The following is a 22,428-nucleotide window of genomic DNA, read 5'->3' as shown; positions in this document are numbered from 1 at the left end:
CACCAACTTTTTTTTTTCTACTAGAGAATAATTGCTTTACATTGTTGTGGTGGTCTCTGCTTACATAAACTCGAATCAGTCATAATGATACATATCTCTCCTCTCTCTTGAGCCTCCCTACCCCCAGTCCCCTCCATTCTACCGCTCTAGGTCATCACAGAGCACTAGGCTGGGCTTCCTGTGTTATACAGCAGCTTCCCGATAGTTATCTGTTTTACACAATAGTGTATGTATGTCAATGCTACTTTCTCAATTTGTCCTACGCTCTCCAACTATTTTTTAAAAATAATTTTATTTATTTATTTTTGTCTGTACTGGGTCTTCACTGCTGTTTGGGCTTTTCTCTAGCTGTGGTGAGCGGGGGCTACTTTCTAGTTGCAGTACGTGGGATTCTCATTGCAGTGGCTTCTCCTGATGCAGAACACAGGTTCTCGGGCATTGGGGCTTCAGTAGTTGCAGCATGTGGGCTCAGTAGTTGTGGCTCCTGGGCTTTGGAGCACAGGCTCAATAGTTTGACCCATGGGCTTAGTTGCTCCACGGCAAGTGGGGTCTTCCTGGATCGGGTATTGAACCCTTGTCTCCTGCATTGGCAGGTGGATTGTTTATCACTGAGCTACCATGGAAGCCCTCTCTAACTATTTTTTAAGAGTGACTATTTCCCTACATTACCAAACTTATCTACAGTTTTTAAAATCTGCAAATTTGATTTTTAAAAATGTTTTTATTTTTTTAGTAGACACCATCTCTAGGACTTGTCTTGCATCTCTGTGAAAGCATATCTTTTAATGTTGCCATATTCCTTTGAAGGGCTTTGTGGACTTTTCCAAGGCAAAAAAAAAAATGGTTGAAAAAGGAGAAGAAAAACAGACCTTAATTCAGAGTCCTCAGTAGCTACTACTGTGCCCCCCTATGCTTAGGGGGCATAAAGTGCTGGTTGTTGATAGTTTTAAAAGGGGGGTTAGTGTGCTTGGATTTAAAGGGAAGCTCAGTGTTTCAAGAAGGGTTCTTGGGGGAAGGTCTGAGTTTAACATACTTCTTACCCAGTTTACAGAGGACCTCCTGAAGCAATGAAAACAGTGAAGAGGAGATGTGTTCCATTGCACACAGATTTTTGACTCATAAAACAGTCTGACAATGTCCCTACAGAGGAAATAAATCTTATGGTTCACCCAGGAAGTGGCCAGAGCTTGGGGAATAAATGGGATTTGGTTCAGAGTTAAAATTTATTATAGGATCATAAAGTAATTTCCTGTAATGTTTGCCGGAGGGAAGTTGAATCTCTACATAGGCAGCTTTAAGAATACCTGAATACTTTCAGTGTATTTTTCTGAAGTTTAGTTTGGGTCTAAGTAACCAGCAAGGCATCTTTTGTTTACTGGTACCTAAGTATTCTGGCAGCACTTTGTTTTCTGATGAAGAGAGTGTATTTTGAATGAGAGTCAGCTTCACTAATGCCCAGTGCTTGTGTTAATAAAATTTATTAACAAATTATAAATAACGCAAGTTAATAATGCTCTTAGTAAGAATTTGTGATTCATCTCTGATCCTAAACCAAAATCCTTGGACTGTCGGATTTAAATTCCTTCTCAATTTAATTTGACTCTTGGTGAAACTGTGATTCTGTCCAAACTTATGGGACTCTGACCAAGATGTGTGTTAATCATGATGGTTGAATATACACTGTAACGGCAAGTAACTGAGAACTCATTTCCTGAAGACCTTTTAGGAAACTTTCCACAAGAAAATGTGGTTCAGGTGACCAGACAATTTCTTTTCAGGTAACATAGAAATGATTGCATGCCATCCTAATAATGGAATTGAGATTTTCTGCCTTTACCTTTTTAATAGTGATGGTGGTTTGGGGGAGAACTGGGGCATGGAAGAGATACAACTTGATATTAATACCAAACACAAGGTCGTGTGTTTGATGCACAGTGAGGCCAGACAATACCTAAACGTTGTGGTTTGGAGGGCAGAGAAAGGTTTATTACAGAACCATACAAGAAGATGGGTGGCTTGTGCCCCCTAAAATCCCAAACTCCCCAAAGTGTTTCAGCAAAGCACTATCAAAGGCAAGGTGAGGAAAGGTCGTGGTTAGTTGTTGCAGACTTCTTGGTGTTGGAATCCTTTGTGCTTGCAGCTGTCCACATAGGTCAGGTCACGATGTCCCTATAAATCTCCAACAAGACAAACATTATTCTCTGTTCTGAAACTTTTTATATGAATGGACTCTTAAAGGTTAGAACCTTGAGAATGGGCTACCTTGTATATTTCAGACTATAGGTAACATTCTTTTACAAAAGGTGCAGAGCCAACATGACTAAGCACACAAAGTTTAAAGTAAAAGAAACAGATCTAATATGGAGTCAGATGTGTTCTTCCCTATTACAAACTGAATAAAGGACAGTTAAAATCCATAGGAGCAAAGGGAATTTAGGTTTTTTTAAAAAGTACAGAGATTAATTGAAACTGGAGACTGTTTTTTAAGTCCTTTCAAATAGAAAGACCCTGTGTAGTCCATGGTCCAACTGAATGCTACGCATTGAAGGCCAAGGAGCAATGTGTTGGGAAGGGACCTGAATCGAGCTTGGGCTTTTGAACACTGTTTCTGAGAGCATCAAAGAAAGCTTTTCAGTGGGAGAGGATGTGACCCACGTGACCAGGATGCAGTATCGAGACCCATGGGTAGTTTCATTGAAAAGCCTTTTAATCTCAGCATGAAGAAGATGCTTATAAGGTTCAGAAACCTAACCCCTGCCAGGGATGCGCTGATGAAAGGTCGCTGCCAGTATCACTTTCTTGGCATGGAGAGACCAAACTAAGACAGTCAGAAGGCTTAATCTATGTGGGTCAGCAGCTACAGAGGGGAGAGGAGAATCGGGAGGCTTGTTTGATTGGCGAGAGAATCGACCGACTCTGCCACAGGAATGGAGGGGAGGAATTTGTATGAATTCTGAGGAGCCGTGCAGGTAGGGAGGAGTTGAGAGTTCTCTAGGAAAAGCAGCTAGGCCAGGTCACAGATCAGGGAGGACCCATATGGACATTTAATCCAAGCAGGAGTCCAATTTTAAAAGAAAGAATGTATATATCAAAAAAAAAAAAAAAAAGCAGAAAGGTAATGGAAGAAAGGTCTTATTCCTCTTGGTAACTGTTTTTCTAGCTAAGCCAATTGAGAGGGTTCATAGAAGGACACTGAGATTCACCGGACAATAATAATGCCTGAAAGAGAGCCTTTCATTTCTAAGGATCAACTGGGATCAAAGACAGGATAGACAGGTCTTGTCTAGGCTTGGGAGGAGCTGCCATAACTCTTGAATATAAGCAAAGAGGACTTCACGCCGATTTCCTTCTTGACAGTGCAGGAAGACCACTGTGTCAATTAAAGGCATTTACTTCATGGAATTTGAAGAACTATCCGTTCTTCAAATGAAAATAGTAGTCAAAGTATAATAAAACCAAAGTTCTCTCCTTGCCTCAAATGAAATAAAAAAGAAGCCAGAAGTTGAGACCACTTATGAGATGAAAGTTATAACAAAAGAATTGTTGGAATAAAGAAAAATGTGTTTTAGCACCTTTTCTCTCCAACTACAACAACATGTATTTTGTCTTTATTCAAGGGACAGCCCCACCCGCCTATTATGGTCAGTTTTCCAAACAGTGACTGCAAAATGAGCAAAGTTGTTTTATTGGGGCTTTTGTGCCATGAAATTGCCAAGGACAGGAAGGATAGAGCTAATTTCTTAGGAAATGCTGAGGAATTCTCGGCTCCTTAAATCTTTATTAGGAGCAAATGTTATGAAAGAGTGGTTTGCTATCCTTGCCTTGAGGAGCTTCCATATTTCAGTACTTATCCTTAAGCCAAGTATCTTTCTCAAGACTTTCTTTATTTCCAAATTCAGATGAATAAAGAGAGTATCAAATTTGCTGCTTGATTACCAAGCAGACAGGAGGAATTTGGAGAGATGGTGTGAAGTCACTCTATGTTAGCCTCCTTTGTGGCTGAAAAGTCCCTACTTAATCCCCAGAGATGGGACATTAGCCTCTTGAACTTGCAATATCTGTTACTCTTTTATCTTTAATTCAAAAGGCCATCGAGAGGGAGAAGAGCTGTAACTTCACCCTGTGTGTCTTTTCACCTCATCACTTTTGCCAGAAGATTCTCCCCCCTGCTCCTTTTTTTTTTTTTTTTTCAATTTGGCTGTGCCAGGTCTTAGTTGCAGCACTCGGGGTCTATAGTTATGGCATGCGGGATCTTTTAGTTCTGCCCTTTTAATAATATACCAACTAAAGTGCATAGATCTTCCTTTGCAGTGGGAGGAGCCAGGGCACTTGGGCCAGGTTACCACTTGCCCTTCCTTTCTCCCTTTCAGGAGGCCATGGTAAAACTCAGAGGCTAGAGAGTCTGAACTGAGTTTTATTTAGCCCCTCTGAGCCTCGGTTTCTTCGATGGTGATGGCATGTTCCCCTTTAAAGGATGCAGGCAGGACTGAATGAGGTAAAACACGAGCCTGCAACTCATTGTGGATGCTCAGTGGGTGATGGTTACCCCTTCCCATTTTTGCCTTGAAAACCTTGCATGTATCTCTATCTGAATTAGCCTCAGAGGGGCTCATCAGTGCTGTCCACTGATCAGATGTGAGAAACGGTATCAAATAAAGCTCATATCTATTTGAGTAGACACACCAGGCTTAGTGATAGAAGTTAGGACATTTATTTCAGTATGCAGTCAACTCTCTGCTATAACATATGTGTCCCTAAAAATCACCACGCTATGCCAAATCATGTAGCAAAAACCACAGGGTTTATGGGAAGAAATGGGTTAAGGACATAACAGACAAAAATTTGTCAGTGACACATACACAAACAAGAATGTAATAACATAGTAGCACAGTTTTACACACGTTAAATGGTTGAGACCATAGTACTTCCCTGGTGGCTCAGAGGGTAAAGTGTCTGCCTGCAATATGGGAGACCTGGGTTCGATCCCTGGGTTGGGAGGATCCTCTGGAGAAGGAAATGGCAACCCACTCCAGTACCTTTGCCTGGAAAATCCCATGGACGGAGGAGCCTGGTATGTTACAGTCCATGTGGTCGCAAAGAGTCGGACACGACTGAGCAACTTCACTAATACTACAATAAAGATGCAGGATTCCACGAGAAAACCTGCAGTTTGCTTGTGGAAGCAGGTGCCTGAGGATTAGAGCTTGTTGAGTGTTGTCATGAAGTGGTACAAGGAGGGTTTTCTGAACTCAGATGGGAGTTGTAACACCAGATGTGGGTGAGTGTGGTATGTAACACGCCCCAAAGTGAGGTAGCTGGTAGATGTGTGTGGTTTTTTTGTATTCCTACACTACTGGGTTCAGCCCAGGGAAGTCTTCTGTGTTCATATAGTATGTTTAGAAGACAAATACATGCACAGCAAACACAAAATTCACATCATACTCACGTTGTTCCCTTAAGTATCAAATCACACTGGCATAGACCTATGTCTTTAAAATAAGCATTTCAGCAGAACTGACTGTACTATCTTCTTGGTAAAGGCCACCTTCCTCTTGGCAGCACCCAAAAGTAGGAGTAGAAAAAATCAATGTAAAACATAAAGACTAAGGGACCATTCACATCCTTTATAAAATGGTAGTCATTTTATAAACAAAGATAAATCTTTGCTTCCCTTATATGTAGGTTACTAGGTCAGTGGAGTTACTGTCAGACTGTGTTGAATGTGGGAATAACAGGAGTATGGGGATGGGTGGTCCTTGTCTGTATTTTGTAGTGATTTTGCCTTTGGATCCACTGTTTGGATCATCTGCTACCTTGTCTTTCTGCCATTGGCACAGGTGAGCCGCCCTCAGCACCCACATACAGAGACAGGAGTGGAACAGCCAATAAATAGCAGTTTGCTGTGTTTCTTGGTTCATCCAGATCTCTTTTAAAGACCTTCTGTAAATGAGTCCTATATTTTAAAAAGAAATGTGATCTTGAATGTATATGATGCCAGGAGAACAACGGGAATTGTATGATTTGTGACTTTAAGAGGTAATAGGTTACAAGGGCTGGAGGGTCCACGGGTAAACTTTAGGTGTGGGGGTCTATGAATCCCAGAAACTGCACACATTTTTGATGGTAAGCCCATTTTGGAGGGAAAGAGTCTTCAGCTTTCATTACCTCCCTAAAAGGATCTTTGATCCCAAAATGGCCAGTAAACAGTGATTTGGAAAAATCCATGGGAATGTAGATTCATAGGGATTATGTAGAGGAATTTAGCACTATCTATGGGATATCTAACAACCTTGAGTCCGTAAAGGGGAGTTCTCATAGTTTTCTCAAGAAGCAGGCATGGGTCCCATTGTCAGGCTCGGCGTGGAGCTGGTCTGACCAGCAGGTTGGTCTTGCATGTTGTCTTTGATGTTTCCTGTCAAATTAGCCACATCAGTAGTGAAGGACTCCATTGAACCAGGACTTATGCCTTTCACCAGCGTGTCTCATGCCTCCCTTGACTTTATTTTGCAGATGGGAGCAGCGAGAGCTCCCCAACGGGCGTGTCTATTATGTTGACCATAACACCAAGACCACCACCTGGGAGCGGCCTCTTCCTCCAGGGTAAGACATGGACCAGTGAGCCCCGAGGCTCTAGAACTGGCACCAAGAGTCCCCCATCGACTTCTCCACCACTATGCCATGATCATCTCTCTATTTCCCCCACTCCCCTCCTTTCTCTCTCTCTCTTTCCCCCTCCTCCCATAGTCTTCCTCTTCTGTGGTCTCTGCTCTCTCATTCTACTTTCCCTTCTCCCTCCATTTGTTGCCTTGGCCATGGAAGTTCTTTTCTTTCTTATTTATTTATTTGACTGCACTGGGTCTTTGTTGTAACATACAGGATCTTTGATCTTTCTGGTACATCTGGTACACTTTCTTTTAGGTGTGTCATGTGGAATCTAGTTCCGTGCCCAGGGATCGAACTTGGACCCCCTGCTTTGGGAGCATGGAGTCTTAGTGACTGGACCACCAATGTAGTCCCTGGCCCTGGGCTTTCTTAAGTGATATGCAGAGCCCCATGGCTGTTGGGTTCTGGAGGAAGGAGGGCTTTGGAGGCCTCTGAGGCCATTGGTGTCTCAGTGACTTCAGACATTTCACCTACAGAAATAACCTGTAGGGTGCGGTTTTCAGTTTCAGCAGATGTAGCAAAGTATAGGGACATTTATCTTGGGTCTCTTGATTGTTTTTCCTACCCACTTTAATTCTGTTCTCATTTCTTAGGACACACTAGGATATTTAGAGCATCTATGGGGGGAACAGAGTGCACAAGGAAGCCAAGATAGAGAAGGTATTGATGAGTTTCGCAGCACCCTGCATCCCGCCAGCCCCCAGAGACAGTGTGCTGCGGCATTCGGCTGGGCTTTGTGAGAATGCAGCTAAGTTCTCCAAAACCCAAGGATAAGTGAGGCTTCCAAGTAAGGGAAGACTGTCCAAGTTCAAGGAGAAGGGGTTTGGTTCCCTCTCTGCCAGGGACAGAAAGTTCTTTCCACATGTGTCTCCCGGTGCTGAGAGCTTTCGAAAGGGAGTGTATTCTGCTCTCAGGAAAGAATCACCAGTAGAGCAGGCACGAAGGCCTCCTACACAGAACATGAACACTGACTTCCTCCTCTGAAGCTGGCGGAGGGAGAGGATGTCAGAGTGGGCAGGAGAACCCTGTGCTCTGTTTTGTTCACCTGTCAGGCATGTGCTGGGCAGATACCACCTCATTTCCCAGTCCTACAAGTTTCCATGCATGGACTGCTTTTGGTTTCAGTTTCCCTAGTAGAATGCCTGTGTTTTCCTTTCCTTCCTCGTCCTTCTGGAAATCACACTCGTAGTACACCATCCTGAGTTCTCATGGCTCCCCCTTCTCTTTTTTTAAACGAAGGAAACCTCATTTATTTTGTTTTTTCTAATATTTAGTTATTTGGTTGTGTCAGGTCTTAGTTGTGTCACAAGGAATCTTTTGTTGCAGCACACAGACTGTCTGCTTGTAGTGTGTGGGCTCAGTTATTCCACGGCATGTGGGATCTTAGTTCCCCAATAAGGGATCAAGCCTGCATCCCTTGCACTGCAAGGTGGCTTCTTAACCACTGGACCACCAGGGAAGTCTGTGTTTTCTCCTTTGACTAATGAATTGCCAATCCAGGTTTGATGCATGATACAGGGCACTTGGGGCTGGTGCACCAGGTTGACCCGGAGGGATGGGATGGGGAGGGAGGTGGGAGGGGGGTTCTGGAAGGGGAAAACATGTACACCCATGGTGGATTCATGTCAATGTATGACAAAACGAATACAATATTGTAAAGTTAAAAAATAGATAAATAAACTAATTTAAAATAAAAAAAAATAATAAAAAAAAGATATAATTGGGACAAAAAAATAAATAAAGTCCAAGGAATTTACCAAAGTTAAACATTGACTTCTTAGAAAAAAAATTAAACATTTTATTATGGAAATTCTAGAAATGTTCATATTGAAGTTTTCAAATGTGCACAAAGAATCCCCACACGGTCAACACCTAGCTTCAATAATTATCAACTCAAGGCCATCCTTGTTTCATTTGTACCAGGAGTTGGCAAACTGTGGACCTGTTGGCAAAATCCGCCTGCCACCTGTTTTCATAAATAAAGTTTTATTGGAACATAGCCCCTCTCATTTGTTTACTTATGGTCCATGGCTGCTCTCGTGCTTATTGGGAGAGTTGAGTAATTGTGACACAGACTGTATAGCCAGCAAAGACTAAAATATTTACTTTATGACCCTTTGTAAAAGACATTTGCTAATTCCTGCTCTGTCATCCTCGTTCACCCCCCACCACCCCAATCTTAGATTATTTTGAAGCAAATCCCAGACATCATATTATTTTATCCAAATTTCAGCAATATGTCTAAAAAATGGTCTCTTTTAAAAGTAAAATCACTGTATTTTTAAGTGTTTACCTACTACCATCAAATACTCAGTCAGTAGTCAGATTTCTCCAATTGTTTCATAAATTAATCATCAACTTTTAACAGGATGCGTTGCACACTTGTACTTTGTGTGTTTACAGCACATATAACTCTTTAAGTGTGTTGATTGCTTGCTTCTTAACCTCTCTGGTTTATAAGTTATGGAAACCTTGACCTGGTGAACATATGATGAAATCTAAATGAAGATATTTAATGGTGTCTTCTAAGAATGGCTGAGGATTTACTCTTGTTTAAGTGTTGAGGTGGGATACTAGAGCCAGCTTTCTTATTTTCAAGATAGTTATAAGTTTTTTTAGAAAACGATTCATTTATTTATTCTTGGCTGTGCTGGGTCTTTGTTGTTGTGTGTGGGCTTTCTCTAGTTGTGATGGGAGTGGGCTACTCTTGTTGTGGGGCACAGGCTGTAGGTGCTTGGGCTTCAGTAGTTGCAGCATGAGGGCTCTGTACTTGTGATGTGAGGGCTTAGTTGCCCTGTGGCATGTGGGATCTTCCCGGACAGGAATCAAATCGGTGTCTCCTGCATTGCAAAGTGGATTCTTAACCACCGGACCACCAGGAAAGCCCTATAATGTTTTATTGACTCAGCTCTGTGCCCTCTGTAGCCCATGAGTTCTTCCTGAGTTTTAGGCCCTTTGAACTCCTGTCACTTAGTTCTACGATGTAATAGGGAACCTGGAGAGAACAGAATTCTCAAGCTTTCATCGCTAACTACTGGGAGAAGTTCTGCTCTAGGGAAGTGTTACCATGGTGAGAGCAATCTTGAAACTACAGATGGAGCCATTGCATTGTATCAGCAGTCCTAGTCATCCAGGAGCAAGACTGAGCTGAAAGATTCACTTTATTGTCTGTCCCCTCTGTCTCACCCACGGGACTCTTGTATAAAGACCGGTCATTTACATGTTTTATCCTCACTTTGAGAATCATTATTCCAGTTAGAATAAAGGTTGAAATGCATATTGTCCTAGCTTGTTCATAGCTTACAAAAGCTCTTGCCACTTAATAATGCTGCGAAGTCACTTCAGTCGTGTCCGACTCTGTGTGACCCCATAGACGGCAGCCCACCAGGCTCCACCATCCTTGGGATTCTCCAGGCAAGAATACTGGAGTGGGTTGCCATTTCCTTCTCCAGTGCATGAAAGGGAAAAGTGAAAGTAAAGTCGCTCAGTCGTGTCCGACTCTGCGACCCCATGGACTGCAGCCTACCAAGCTCCTCCGTCCATGGGATTTTCCAGGCAAGAGTACTGGAGTGGGGTGCCATTGCCTTCTCCACCACTTAGTAATACCATATTACATATTTGAAGGTTGCTAAGAGAGTAGATCTTAAAAGTTCTCTTCACAGGAAAAAAAAAATTGTAACCATGTACAGTGACAAATGTTAACTACACTTACTGTGGTGATTGTTTTGCAATATATACAAATATTGAATCTTTATGTTGTAAAGATAAAACTTAAACCTATTATAATGTTACCTGTCAATTAGATCTCAGTTAAAAAAAAAAAAAAAGCAATCAGTCATTTTATCCAGGAGCAAAAAGTGTTGGACCTGGTAATTCAGGATGAGTGCAATAATTTGTCTTCAGACACTCTTAGGTGGTTCTCAGACCAGAGGTGAGCAGGGGGAGTAGGTGCTATAGAGCATGGTATTGGGGACCACTGTCACAGAGGACTCCAACTTGGTCTTTAGGAAAGGCTGGGGGTGGACTTCAGGGAAAAGAGGAAGGTGATCCAGGTTAAGGGAACAGTGTGAATGTGAAAGGTGTATTTAGGGAATGATGCATGGAGCAGTTTTGGTGAAGTGGAGGGTTTGTGTGAAACAGAGATGATCAAAGTGTGTCTAGTAAGGCCCTTGGGTTTGGTGCAGTTGCCCCCTGGAATCAAACAGCATGAAAGGGCCTCCAACTGCTGCTCTGTTTTTATCGATTATAATTCTGCGTAAGATTTCACCTGCTATCAAGGGTGTGATTATGCTGTTTGACAGTCTGAAATTCACCAATGCAGAGGACTTCTAGTTAAACATATGGATCAAACATGTTTATTTCCATTCCTTCTTGAAAACCCATTAAAATGGCAATAAAGGTTATTTTAAAAAGTATAATGATAAAGGCATGGAAGAGGAGAAAAAGCATGTGGGAGATTGTAATCAAAGTTTAGTTGCTGATGGATAAATGGTAGAACTGAGAAAGCTGAAACCCAAGCTTCCAGTGTGGGGTTTCCACCTAAAAGGCAGCCAGTTTGCACCATGGAGCCCTAGAAAGCCTCAGCCGTCAGGGACATATGGGGTATGTGTGTGTGAATGTGTTATGTGTAATGAGACTAAAAACCTGAAGTTTAAAACTTGTGCAGGGAGCAGCTAGATTCCTAGGTTGTCAGCCATCACTCCCAACCCCTGCCACATGCATGCAACCACATGGCTGCTGCTAGTGTAAGAAGTTCCTGGTAGAACAGAACCAGTGTGATGAACATGGTCATAGCTGAAGGCAGAGATGAACTCAGGAAAAAGGGATTAAGTGAGAATGCTATCCTCAGGGAAAAGATTGGAAAGTTGTTTTTTTTTTTTTTTTTTCCTGGGGTAGTGACAGGTGGCTCAGTTGGTAAAGAATCTGCCTGCCATGAGGGAGACCTGGGTTCGATCCCTGGGTTGGGAAGATCCCTTGGAGAAGGGAACGGCTACCCACTCCAGTATTCTGGCCTGGAGAATCCTATGGACTATATAGTCGATGGGTTCACAAAGAGTCGGACACGACTGAGTGATTTTCCCTTTCACTTTCTTTCAGTGACCAGTCTAAGGGCAGAAAACTACAGATCATGATATTTGAGGATCTTCTAATGAAACAACTGAGCAAATCCAGAAATCAACTTTTAGACATTTTAGCACTCAAGTGTGAGGATTGATATAAAGCCATCATCAGATACGCAGGGTTTCAAAAAATTAACTTTGGTCCATCACCTCTCAGAAACTCCTAGCTGTTTTCTTCCACCAGACAAGAGGAAACAGAAAGAAATGGTGAGATGCAGGACACAGGAGACTAACTCAGCTCAGGGGCCAAGAGGAAGATGAAGGAGGATGCTTAGGACAAGAATGTAGAGCAGGCCTGGAGAACAACTGTCTGCCCCAGACAAAGGGTACTGGACAGATGAGGCCAAGAGTTAAGTGACCCTGAGTGGCACCTGCTCTGTCAGAGTCTGGGGCTGAATTAGTGGCAGGTCCTTGAAGTCCAAGCCGAATAAAACACGCAGTTCTTAACTCTAGAGAAAAAGAAAAAGTTGTACAAGTAAGGACGTGTATGTATAGTATTCTACAAAGTTATAATCCAAACTCCGAATATTGATTTAATGATGCTTTTCTAAATTGGGAGGACAGGAAAGGAGAGAGCTTTGTGTGTGTTAGCTGGTAGGGTACAAGAACTAATTCTTCAGTTTCGATAGTGGCAAGTCCATAGTAATCTCTGACTTGGCAGAAATCAAGAAATTATGGAGTAAGCATTTATTTAGAAGATAAAATCAAGAGTTGAAGGTAATTATTGCCCCTGGGAAGCAGAATTCAGCAGTGGGGAGAAGGAGAGCAGAAGACACTGGTTTTCATTGTCTCTCCCGTAGTACTGTTTGTGTTTCAAGCTATAGAGACACGATTCCTTTGCTAACAAATAAAAATAAATAAAGATCACCCGTTGGGAGAATTTATGAGAAAGGTGGGAAGATTCCAGGTTATTGTGAGCCTTAAATACTAATTTGACATTTTGACTCCAGAATTTCATAAAGGGTCAGTCTGCTGGGGTTTCCCTGATGGCAGTTTATGGGCTGGATTGCATGGGAAGGTTCATTCAAGGATACTTGGACATGGAAATGGAAAGTCAAGGACAGGGAGACAAAATAAAAAGAAGCCCTGGGGCTGAGCAGCTTACTGACATTAGTGGGAAAGGGAAAGTCAGGAATGATGGTGTGGTTGCATTCCTGGTTGGAGGACTGATGGGAGGAAGACTGTGGAAGATTCAGGTGTGGGGCGAGAGCAGTGGCGTTTAGGTGAATCCAGAGTGATGGCTGGTCATGAAAGCAAGGCAGTCCAGCAGGCAGAATCCAGGCGCAATCCAGGAATGGGCCTTGGGAGGTGAAGAGAAGCCATTTTTAGGGAGGCTTTCAGTTTGAAAGAATCATTGAAGAAGTCGCAGCAAAAGTCAGCTAGGAGGCTAACCCTGAAAGCTGAGGAAAGTATCAGTCAGCCCAAAGCATGATAGTCTTGTGAGTAAGATCAGAATTCAGAGATGTTGTGAGAAGGTAGTCAGGGAACAGAGACTCTCTGACACTTTGGAATCATCCAGTGTAATCCATTGTGGGTTCCTTTTGCACTGGGTAAATCCTTTTTTCTTCAGCAGTATCTCTGTCTTATCTTCTTGAAACTCCTTTTCTCCCCCTTCTCGTTTCAGACTTATAATGGAAAATTCAGGCACACACCAAATTTGAGAGAATAGTACAATGACTCCCTTGTAACCATGGCCTGGTTCTAACAGTTAGTAAGATTTTGTTTCATCTGACCTCCCACTCTTCAGGGGAGGTGACTGATGAATTGTCAAGCAAGTCCTAGTCATCCTATCCTTTAATCTATAAATACACCATATACACCTCTAACAGAGGAGATTGAAAAAAAAAAAAAAAAAGATCAGAATACCATTATCCCAACATAATTTGCAGGACTTCCTTTACCTCATATCATATGCAGTCTGTGTTCCATTTTCCCCAATTGTCTTAAAAACATTTTCACACCTGATTTGTTTGAATCAGATCCAAACTCAAGATTAACACATTGCTTTTGGCTGATATTCTCATAAGTCTCTCTTAATCTGTAAATTCCTTCAACCTTTTCTTGTTTTTTTTTTTTTTTTTTATGACTATATATTTGTTGAAGATCTTGGACATCTGTCTTGTAGAAATTCTCACATAATGAATGTGGCTGATTGTGATTCCTGGTGTTGTGTTACATGCTCCTTTATTCCTTATCTTTCCTGGCAAACTGGTCATTAGATGTGGAGGCTTAATTAGATTCAAATTCATTTTAAAAAAATTGAAATATAATTTACACACAGTGAGATAAACTGATCTCTGTTATGCAGTTCACTGAGTTTTGACAAATATATACATTCATGTGACGCACACTCCATCAAAATGTAAAACATTTCTGTCACCCTGCAGAGCTCCCTTTCTTATTTTCTTTTGATCACTTCTTCACTGTATATGTGGAAATCAAGCTACACCTACCAAGCACAGCTGACAATTTTCACTTCCTGTTCTAGCCCTGCCTTGCCCGTGGATATTTTAGAGCCAACTTTGGAAGATTGCTTCCTCACTAAAGATAACGCGGAGAGTCCTACTGTCTTTTACACCAACTCTTCCTATGACCAGTCAATATATTTTTGCTAGCATCTTATGTCAGGACAATTTCAGTTGCAAGGAACAAAAATTGGGATCCAAATTGGCTTGAATAATGAAGAGATTTCACTGCCTCATGATCCTGAAAATTCTAGACATAGATCCTGGTTTCAAGGGAACCATGATCCAGTGGTTCAAACAGTATCCCCAGGAGACTGGCTTTTTTTTCCCCATTTTTCTGCTCTGCCATCCACTGGGTCAACTTCATATTGTGTTTGGGTCCAGGATGTTAGCCAGTCCCAGGACTGCATGCTTTCTCAATCACATCTGGCAAGGAAGACTATATTTTTCCCACTGTAAGTACTAAAAATTATGAGATTCACCCTGACTGGTTCAACATAGGTCACATTCCCACTCTTGGTCCAGTCAACCATTCAACTCCAGGGTCAGGAGTATAGTCAGCTGCCCCAGAGCCACTTGGATCTCTGAAATGGAATTCAGGGGCTGTTGGTAGAAGAAATTGGTTGGGGCTTCCCTGGTGGTCCAGTGGTTAAGACTTCACCTTCCAGTGCAGGGCGTGTGGGTTCGATTCCTGGTCAGGGAGCTGAGATCCCACAGGCCTCATGGTCAGAAACCCAGAACATAAGCAACAGAAGCAGTCTTGTATCAAATTCAATAAAGACTTTAAAAATAGTTCACATTAAAAAAATCTTTAAAAGTTAAAAAAATATTGAGATTGGTTGCTGCAGGGGCAACCACAGATGTCTGTTAGAATCATCATGGCTCCAAAAGCCTCCGTGACTGGGGCCCACCTGGCTCTGCCTCCCTGGAGCAGCCAAGCTCCTGAGCCAGACCCTACACCAGACCTTTCCTCACCATCCTCCTTGCCAGCCTGCCCGAAATTTCTCTATGTGAGCATAGGGGTGAGGTGGTCACTGTGTTCACTCGGAGCTTGATGTTTTCAGCTGGGAGAAACGCACAGACCCCCGAGGCAGGTTCTACTACGTGGACCACAATACCCGGACCACCACATGGCAGCGCCCCACAGCCGAGTACGTGCGGAACTACGAGCAGTGGCAGTCCCAACGCAACCAGCTCCAGGGCGCCATGCAGCACTTCAGCCAAAGATTCCTCTACCAGGTGAGACATGGGGACCGGCCACAAGGCAGAGGGGGAGCCTGCTGGCGCTGTGAAACGGGCAGCCTCACAGATTCTCCTTCGACCTGTTCGGTTGAGTAGGGAAAATTGTGGGTAGAAATGCCAGTGCTCTGACCCTGGAGATTTTACTCATCGCAGCAAAATTCCTCAAAACGCCAGCATTTCTAACTTAGTGACTCAGTGTCTAGCTTTTGTGTTTATGGACTCAGTCCCTGTGTCTGAAACCGAATTTCCCATCTTCCTTCTGAGATTGGATTTCTCGTCCGGTCCTCCCATCCAGGTCCATTTATCCTGCCTTGAGACCTGAAGGTCACTGTGACCTCTCCCATACCTCACTTTTTCAAATCAAAGCAGTCACCCAAATCTTTCCCTTTCCATCACTGCTACTGGTTTTCTTTAGATCTTTATTATCTGGCAGGTTCTAAAAGCTGGAGGGACTTTAATGTTCACCTGGATCTGGGATGGGCAAACTATGGCCTCTGGACCAAATTGGCCCCCATCTGGTTTCGTAAATAAAGTTTTATCAGAACACATGCACACTCAGTAGTCAAGGTATTGACTGTGGCTGCTTTTGTGCTACGGTGACAGAGCTGAGTAGCCACAACAGAGGCCAGGCGGCCGATAAAGTGTAAAGTATTTTTTTTTATGGCCCTTTATAGAAAAATTGTATGGACCCACCAGTCTAGATCAACTTTCTTCTATCTGATTCCTGATTTTCCCCTTCTCCTTCCACCTGGAAGGTGAAGGCAGCCTTGGAATTGTCTCTTTGCTGGTGTTCTCTCCTCTCTGATCTGTACTGTTTTGAGCAGAGCTATCTTCAAATATCACTGTCATTTTGTCACTTTTTAAAAAATCGCTGTGGAGGGTTTAAGGGACGGGGGCTTTGCTCTGAATTGATCACTGGTTCAAAACCTTCTGTGGCCATTACCTTCAGAATAACATTTAAATTTTCTAGTCCAGGATTCAGAGTTTTGTGGTCCTGTGTCCCTTTAGGAACCTTTCTTCCTGGGTCTCTGTCTCACTGAGCCCTTCCCAGCAACACAGTGCTTGGTGGGGAGCCTCTTTGGCAGAGAGGTGGGATTCTCAAGTTGGAACTCTGGTTGCATTCTCTCAGAGCCCCTTGAATTTGAAGCTTGGGATCTGCAGTATAGAACCTGCACAAGGTTTGGTATATTGGAAGTTGGAAACTTGTTGAGCTGGTCTATGATACTACCATGTTTAACAAACTTTATTTCTATTTGAAATGAACTTTAACCCCACAACTCATGTCTAAGTGCTCAGAAAACCTGTAATTCCAGTTAACTGAATAGCATTCATCATCATCTTTGCCATCATTTCCACCTCTTTCTCTGTTTACCCAAAGCAGGAGCCACCCCATCAACCATAAGGCATGGTGGCATTGCCCTTGGCTGGCTTGTTACTTCTTCTGTCCTTGGGGCTGACTGCTCGCCATATAGTGTTTCCTTGGTATGAATGAGCAGAAAGTCTGCTGTTTGTCACACTGAGTTGCCTCCAAGGTCAGCTTGATGTCTGTCTACACCTGTGCCCCGTGGTGTGTACCTAGTTCAGAATCTATACTGCTGGGCATCTGGCCACCCGCTCCACAGCCCCTCTACATATGCTGGATATCACATTCAGGCATGTTTCAAAACTGGGTGGAATCTGGCCCTTCCCTGCATTTCAGAAATTATTCCTCTTGAGTTGGGCCCCAAGGACTTTCCCTGCCATTTCCTTGGGTGGTCATGGCTGCAAAACTGGGATGGTCTGGAGCAGCTTTGTCCTTTGACTTAGAGACAAGGATGCGTTTTAGGAGCCTTGCATAGTTTTGTCTCCCTGCTTACCCACTTTGTCAAATTGAAAAAGAAAAACCCACTGAAGGACTCCTTCTCCCCCTTCCCTTCCCACACACTGTGTGGGTTCTGTTGGTTGGCCCAGATGTTTGGTATGCGAAAGGGAAGATTCTGGAACTCACATCTGCTTGGGCTTTTGGAGGCCTCATCCCCCTCGCCTGCCTCTCTCATTTCAGCAGCACCATTCCGGGCCTGCAGAGGTAGAACTTTGACTTGGAGTGTCCCCTGAAAGTAAAAGTTCAATGTTGAAAATAAAGTTCATTCTGAGTCCTCTAACACGGTTTCCTCAGCATGGCTGGGGATCCAGGAGGGTTCTAGATGGAGTGATGATTCCCTTTTCTCCCTGAAACAAGACTCATGTTGAAAAATGTGGTAGGCCTCTTTTTTTGGGTCAGCTCTCAATGTCTCTCTGTTGACTTCCCTCCTCTTTGGAATTGGTTTACCCCTCTTGTTTGCTGTGGTGCCATGTCCTGGTTACAAGTAAGAAGAGTCGCTTTCATAGAGTTATTTTGGGGTTTGGCCTTGTCCCAGGGTTTGACTCGGAAGACTTAAGAGCTGATACTATAGCAGTGGCTTCCCCTCCTCCTCTTCTGCCCCTGCTGCTGCTGCTGCTGCTGGGATAAAACCAGACCTTGTTCTGCTTTGCTGCCCTGCAGAGAACATGAACGATACAGTTCCACGTGGGAAGTCTAGGGAATCCCAGATGGCAACCTCCTGCAATTCCTTCCAGCCTCGACACACACCTTTTTCAATCTCTCTGTTACTGTTCCTTTCCTTCTTTTTTAAGATTAATTAATTAATTTTGTTTAATACATTTCTTTATTTGACTCCACTGGGTCTTAGTTGTGGCATATGGGATCTAGTTCTCTGACCAGGGATTGAACCCGGGCCTCCTGCATTGAGAGCACAGAGTCTTAACCACTGGACCACGAGGGAAGTCCCAATCATTCTTTTTTTTTTAAAAAAATATTTATTTATTTTGGCTGCACCAGGTCTCAGTTGCAGCATGCAGGATCATCAATCTTTGTTGTGCCTTGCGGGTTCTTTAGTTGTGGCATGTGGGATCTAGTTCCTTGATCAAGGATGGAACCTGGGTCCCCTGCCTTGGGAGCGTAGAATCTTAGCCACTGGACCACCAGGGAAGTCCCTCGGTCCCTTATTTCTGACACGTTACCCTCTCCTGATGCCCCAGCGTGCCTTTGTTACTTGTGATCATCACTTGCACACTTGTGTTTGACCCATGCCGTCTTGCTTTGCCATCTGTTTTCGTGGTCCTGCTGCCGTCCGCAGAGCAAGCCCAGCCTGTTCCTGCGCATCTTCTAATTGCAAAAGGACCGTGCTCGCAGCCTGCTGCCATTTCTGTGGCCACTCCTCCTCCTCTGCTGCCTCAATCCTCCCCTAATAATCAGAGGAGAACAGCCAGTGTTGGCAAGACCGAAGCACATCACTCTGTGGCTGCTAACATGTGGACGCCAAAGTGCTCTATCCAGAAACTGTTTCTTACTCTGTAAAGAGTCCCTTGGATCAAATTCTCAAGCCACCTGAGGTTTGTTCTGTGCCTACTGGTTGCATCTTTTAAAAAAAAAAGAAAGGAGCCTGTCTTCCACACTGTGTAACCTCTGTGCCCTCCCCATAGTTTGTCTTGCCTTCGGCTGTATTTGCTAGACATTCTTTATTTCTGAGTTGGTATCTTAAAATATTACTGGAACTTATTGCTCAGTCCCTGAGGGACTTGAACTCACGTGAGCCCTCTGGCTTGAGGCCTGCACCCCAGTTCTCCCCACCCAGGGATGGTTACCAGGAAAATCATTCAATAGCGTTCCTTTCTCTTCCTGATAGTAAAGGAAACTGTCTTGGTCTTTTGGGGTCGCCGGCATACCCCAGGGTCCCTCTTCTGCCAGCAGTCTCCCCACGCCCCTCTCTCTGTGCTCTCCTGGCTGTGCTCCAGGTAGCACTAGCAATCTCTCGTTTCAGGGGAAGGTGTGGTAGAAGAGAAGGGGCAAATGATTGGCTCATTGCAGACATGGGATTTTGGAGTTTTGATTTGCTGGCCAGCAAATATAGATTTTAATTTTTTTAATGTCTCCTTGGCGTCCTTTCATCTTCTCTAAACATTTTTCAAGTTGTACTGTACACATTAGGGAAGAAATATCTGAAATAATCAAGTGCTTTGCTTTAACTGTTAAGAGGTAAAATCATGAGCGTCAGCTTCCACTGACCTGTTTCATATATTTGCTGACGTTTATCAGCCTCTGGCCTCTCTCCTTTCCTCTCTCTCTCTCTCCCCCTCCTGGGGAGGGGGTGATCTAATAGAATGAGAATGAGAGCATACCGAAGGCATTTGTCAAAAAAACCACCTGAATGAGAGAGAGCTAACATCCTATAAAGTTTCTGACATTAAAAGAAGGCAAAGGTTAAGAAAGGGGCCTGTAAACATTTTTTTTTAAACTTTATTTACTTATTTATGCTGTAGTGTGCAGTATGCAGGGTCTTAGTTTCCCGACTAGGGATCACACCCATCCCCCTGCATTGGAATTGCAGTATCTTAACCACTGGACCACCAGGGAAGCCCCAAACATTTTTCGTTTCTAGTTCAGTACAGGTCACAGAGGCTGTGAGGAAAGACCTTTTGGTGTGTTGATTTGTAGAGTTAGACGGGAGATGACTGTAAGCCCACTGAGGCCTGGTTAGTACCAGTAGGGAGCTAATTTACCATCAGAGCTCCTGGATGCTTTGCAGATCATTTGTTTACTCTGCAAACAAAACAAACAATAACAAAAACACAGAAAACCCAAATCAGCAAAAAGAAAACCCCAAAATTACACCAAATGCTGCTGCTTTTTATTTCTTAAAATAATCTTTCCTGTAATCCTTCCCTTTTGCAAGGACATTCATTGCTCCAGCTCAGTGCTCACCCACTGCTTTCTGTTTGGCTTCATTATCTGAAGCATATGTGTGTTTCACAAGGTGGTTCCTTTCCTTCGTTGCCGAGTATAGCTACGAAAAAGTCAGAGGAGCTTGGATTTTATGAGATGCTGACTTTCCTCATCCCCCCACCTCCACACACACACACACCAAAAAAAAACACCTCTGTGAATTTGGGAGGTGTTTTTTTCCCCACAGTAGCCATCAGACAAATCTGAATTGTGGTCACAAGCGTAAGGTTGAGGGCAATGTGCCCCAAATCGAGGACAGCCTATCGCCCCACGCCTTGGAGCACTCTCACCCTGCCTCTGCTGAAAGGCGACTCCGTCCCATCAAGGGACCTGTGGTTTCCAGACTTTAAACATCTTTGTTGCGACTTGATTTGGAAGAGTTGCCTGTGCCACCACCTCGGAAAGAAAGTTGCTCTGTCCTTTCAGCTGGGGGTGGAAGGGGTTTCGTTGGCTGTTGAGTTCTACCAATGTTTTCTCAAGCTAAAACTGAGCTCCATTCATTCTCCTGCCCGTGTGTGGCTCCATCGGCCCCAGACGGGACCAGCCAGGCAGCCCGAAGTCTGCGCTGAGAACCTGATCCCCCTAACATAGCGATTAAATTTTAGTAAGTGAAATAAAAATGCTTCGGCGAGAGAGAGAGAAGAAAAAAAAAAAACAACACACAACAGAAACAGAGAAAGCAAGCAGGGAACAATACTTGTTTTATTTCACTCTGAAGAGTCTTTGACAGTGCCCCCCCCCCCCCCCCCCCGCTTCCCCGCAGGATATGAGAACTCTCGGCCGCTGCAGCCTGGCCCCAGGGAACCCACAGCAGAATTAGGTAGGGGGTGGGGGGCTCTAATGTAAACAGTAACCCTCAAGGCCTGGAGTCAGCCCCCCCAACCCCTGCTTCTTTCTTTCTCCTGTCTCCCCTTCTCTCTCGCCACCTCGCCCCCAGCCCCACCTCCTCAGACAGGCGCCCACAGAACACTGAACAACTTCAGGTTCAGGCCGGAGGAGAATAAAGGTGCTTTGTGAAGGGAAGCCAAGCGTTCCTGGGGGAGGTGAGGGGCTCGGGGCCTGAATGTGCCCTCAGTCTGTCGCACACATGGCTGCTCCCTCTCCCTGCGCACCCAGGAGTGGGGTGGAGGGAGGAGGGCCCAGCCCCCAGCCAGGAAGCTCTGGGCGTGGGCAGGGCTTGTGGGAATGATTTCATTGGAAAGGCCTGCGATATTTTTTCCCCTCCCGTGTGTGGTTCTTGGAGAAAGTTGGAGGTGGTGGTGGTGATTTCAGTCGCCTTGGCCGCCCTGAGCAGGAGCTGAGCGGAGGCACCAGGCCGAGCTTGCTGGGCAGCCCTGCTCCGAGCCTTCCTGCCATGCCTGGGGCCGGCTCCGGGCCTCGGCGCCCTGGCCCACCTTCACCTGAGAACCTCTCCCTCCCCCTCGCTCCACCCTCTCCACTACCTGTCCTGGCCCTCAGTGTCCAGGGTTCTTTTCTGGTTTTTTCCTTCGAAGAAGAAGAAGACTTTGGAGAGGAGCAGATGCCACCTAAGGCCCCACTGTTTGCTCTGCAAAGTGCTAAAATGTGGAAACGAGTCCTTGGCAGTTTTTATTTTGATCAATTGGTTTATTTTTATCCAGCGGCTTTTTTTTAACCCCTGTGTTTTGCTGTGTTTCTGTGTTTAGTCTTCGAGTGCTTCCACTGACCATGACCCACTGGGCCCACTCCCTTCTGGCTGGGGTAAGTATTGAGTTCTCTGCTCTTTACTCTCAGGGCATCAGCTGATGGCTCCATGGTGCTCTGTCCTCGTTCCCCATGCGTCTTCCTCATTCCCCTGCCTCCGTTCCCCTGTTTCGACTCTTTGCAGTACACCCTTCAGGGATGCCCAGCTGGAACAGTTGCAGGCGATGGGGCTGGAAGGTGGGGAAAATAGCCGAGTTCTCCTGCACCCTTGGAACACCTCCTCTGCCATCACTGCAGGGGCCTGACCCTATACGAGAAATGTCCCAGTAGCCTTGGGACTGTTGGGTTATAGTGCTGACTTTCAGGGTGCCTCCTCAAGAATCCATCCTATGTGATGAAGGCGTTGTGACACTGGCTGATTCCTAGATGCATTTGTTTCAGGTCTGAGACACCTTACCACACCTTTCTTTGCAGT

The 22,428-nt window shown here is 44.4% G+C and overlaps 1 protein-coding gene across 25 annotated transcripts in view; it reads left to right on the top strand.

Annotated features, from left to right (window-relative positions):
* WWP2 (WW domain containing E3 ubiquitin protein ligase 2) overlaps positions 1 to 22,428 on the top strand; it is a 182,765-nt gene that overhangs the window by 145,072 nt on the left and 15,265 nt on the right. For all 25 annotated transcript variants that reach the window (XM_081512580.1, XM_081512595.1, XM_081512588.1 and 22 more), the window contains 3 exons: positions 6,511 to 6,600; positions 15,313 to 15,487; positions 21,956 to 22,010. In XM_081512580.1, the coding sequence (XP_081368706.1) occupies positions 6,511 to 6,600; positions 15,313 to 15,487; positions 21,956 to 22,010 (320 nt within the window). The remainder of the gene's footprint in view (positions 1 to 6,510; positions 6,601 to 15,312; positions 15,488 to 21,955; positions 22,011 to 22,428) is intronic.

This window comes from Giraffa tippelskirchi, chromosome 7 (genome assembly GCF_054371585.1).
Source record: "Giraffa tippelskirchi isolate mGirTip1 chromosome 7, T2T-mGirTip1v1.2.pri, whole genome shotgun sequence".
Taxonomy (NCBI): Eukaryota; Metazoa; Chordata; class Mammalia; order Artiodactyla; family Giraffidae; genus Giraffa; species Giraffa tippelskirchi.
This window is presented reverse-complemented; position numbering and strand designations above follow the sequence as displayed.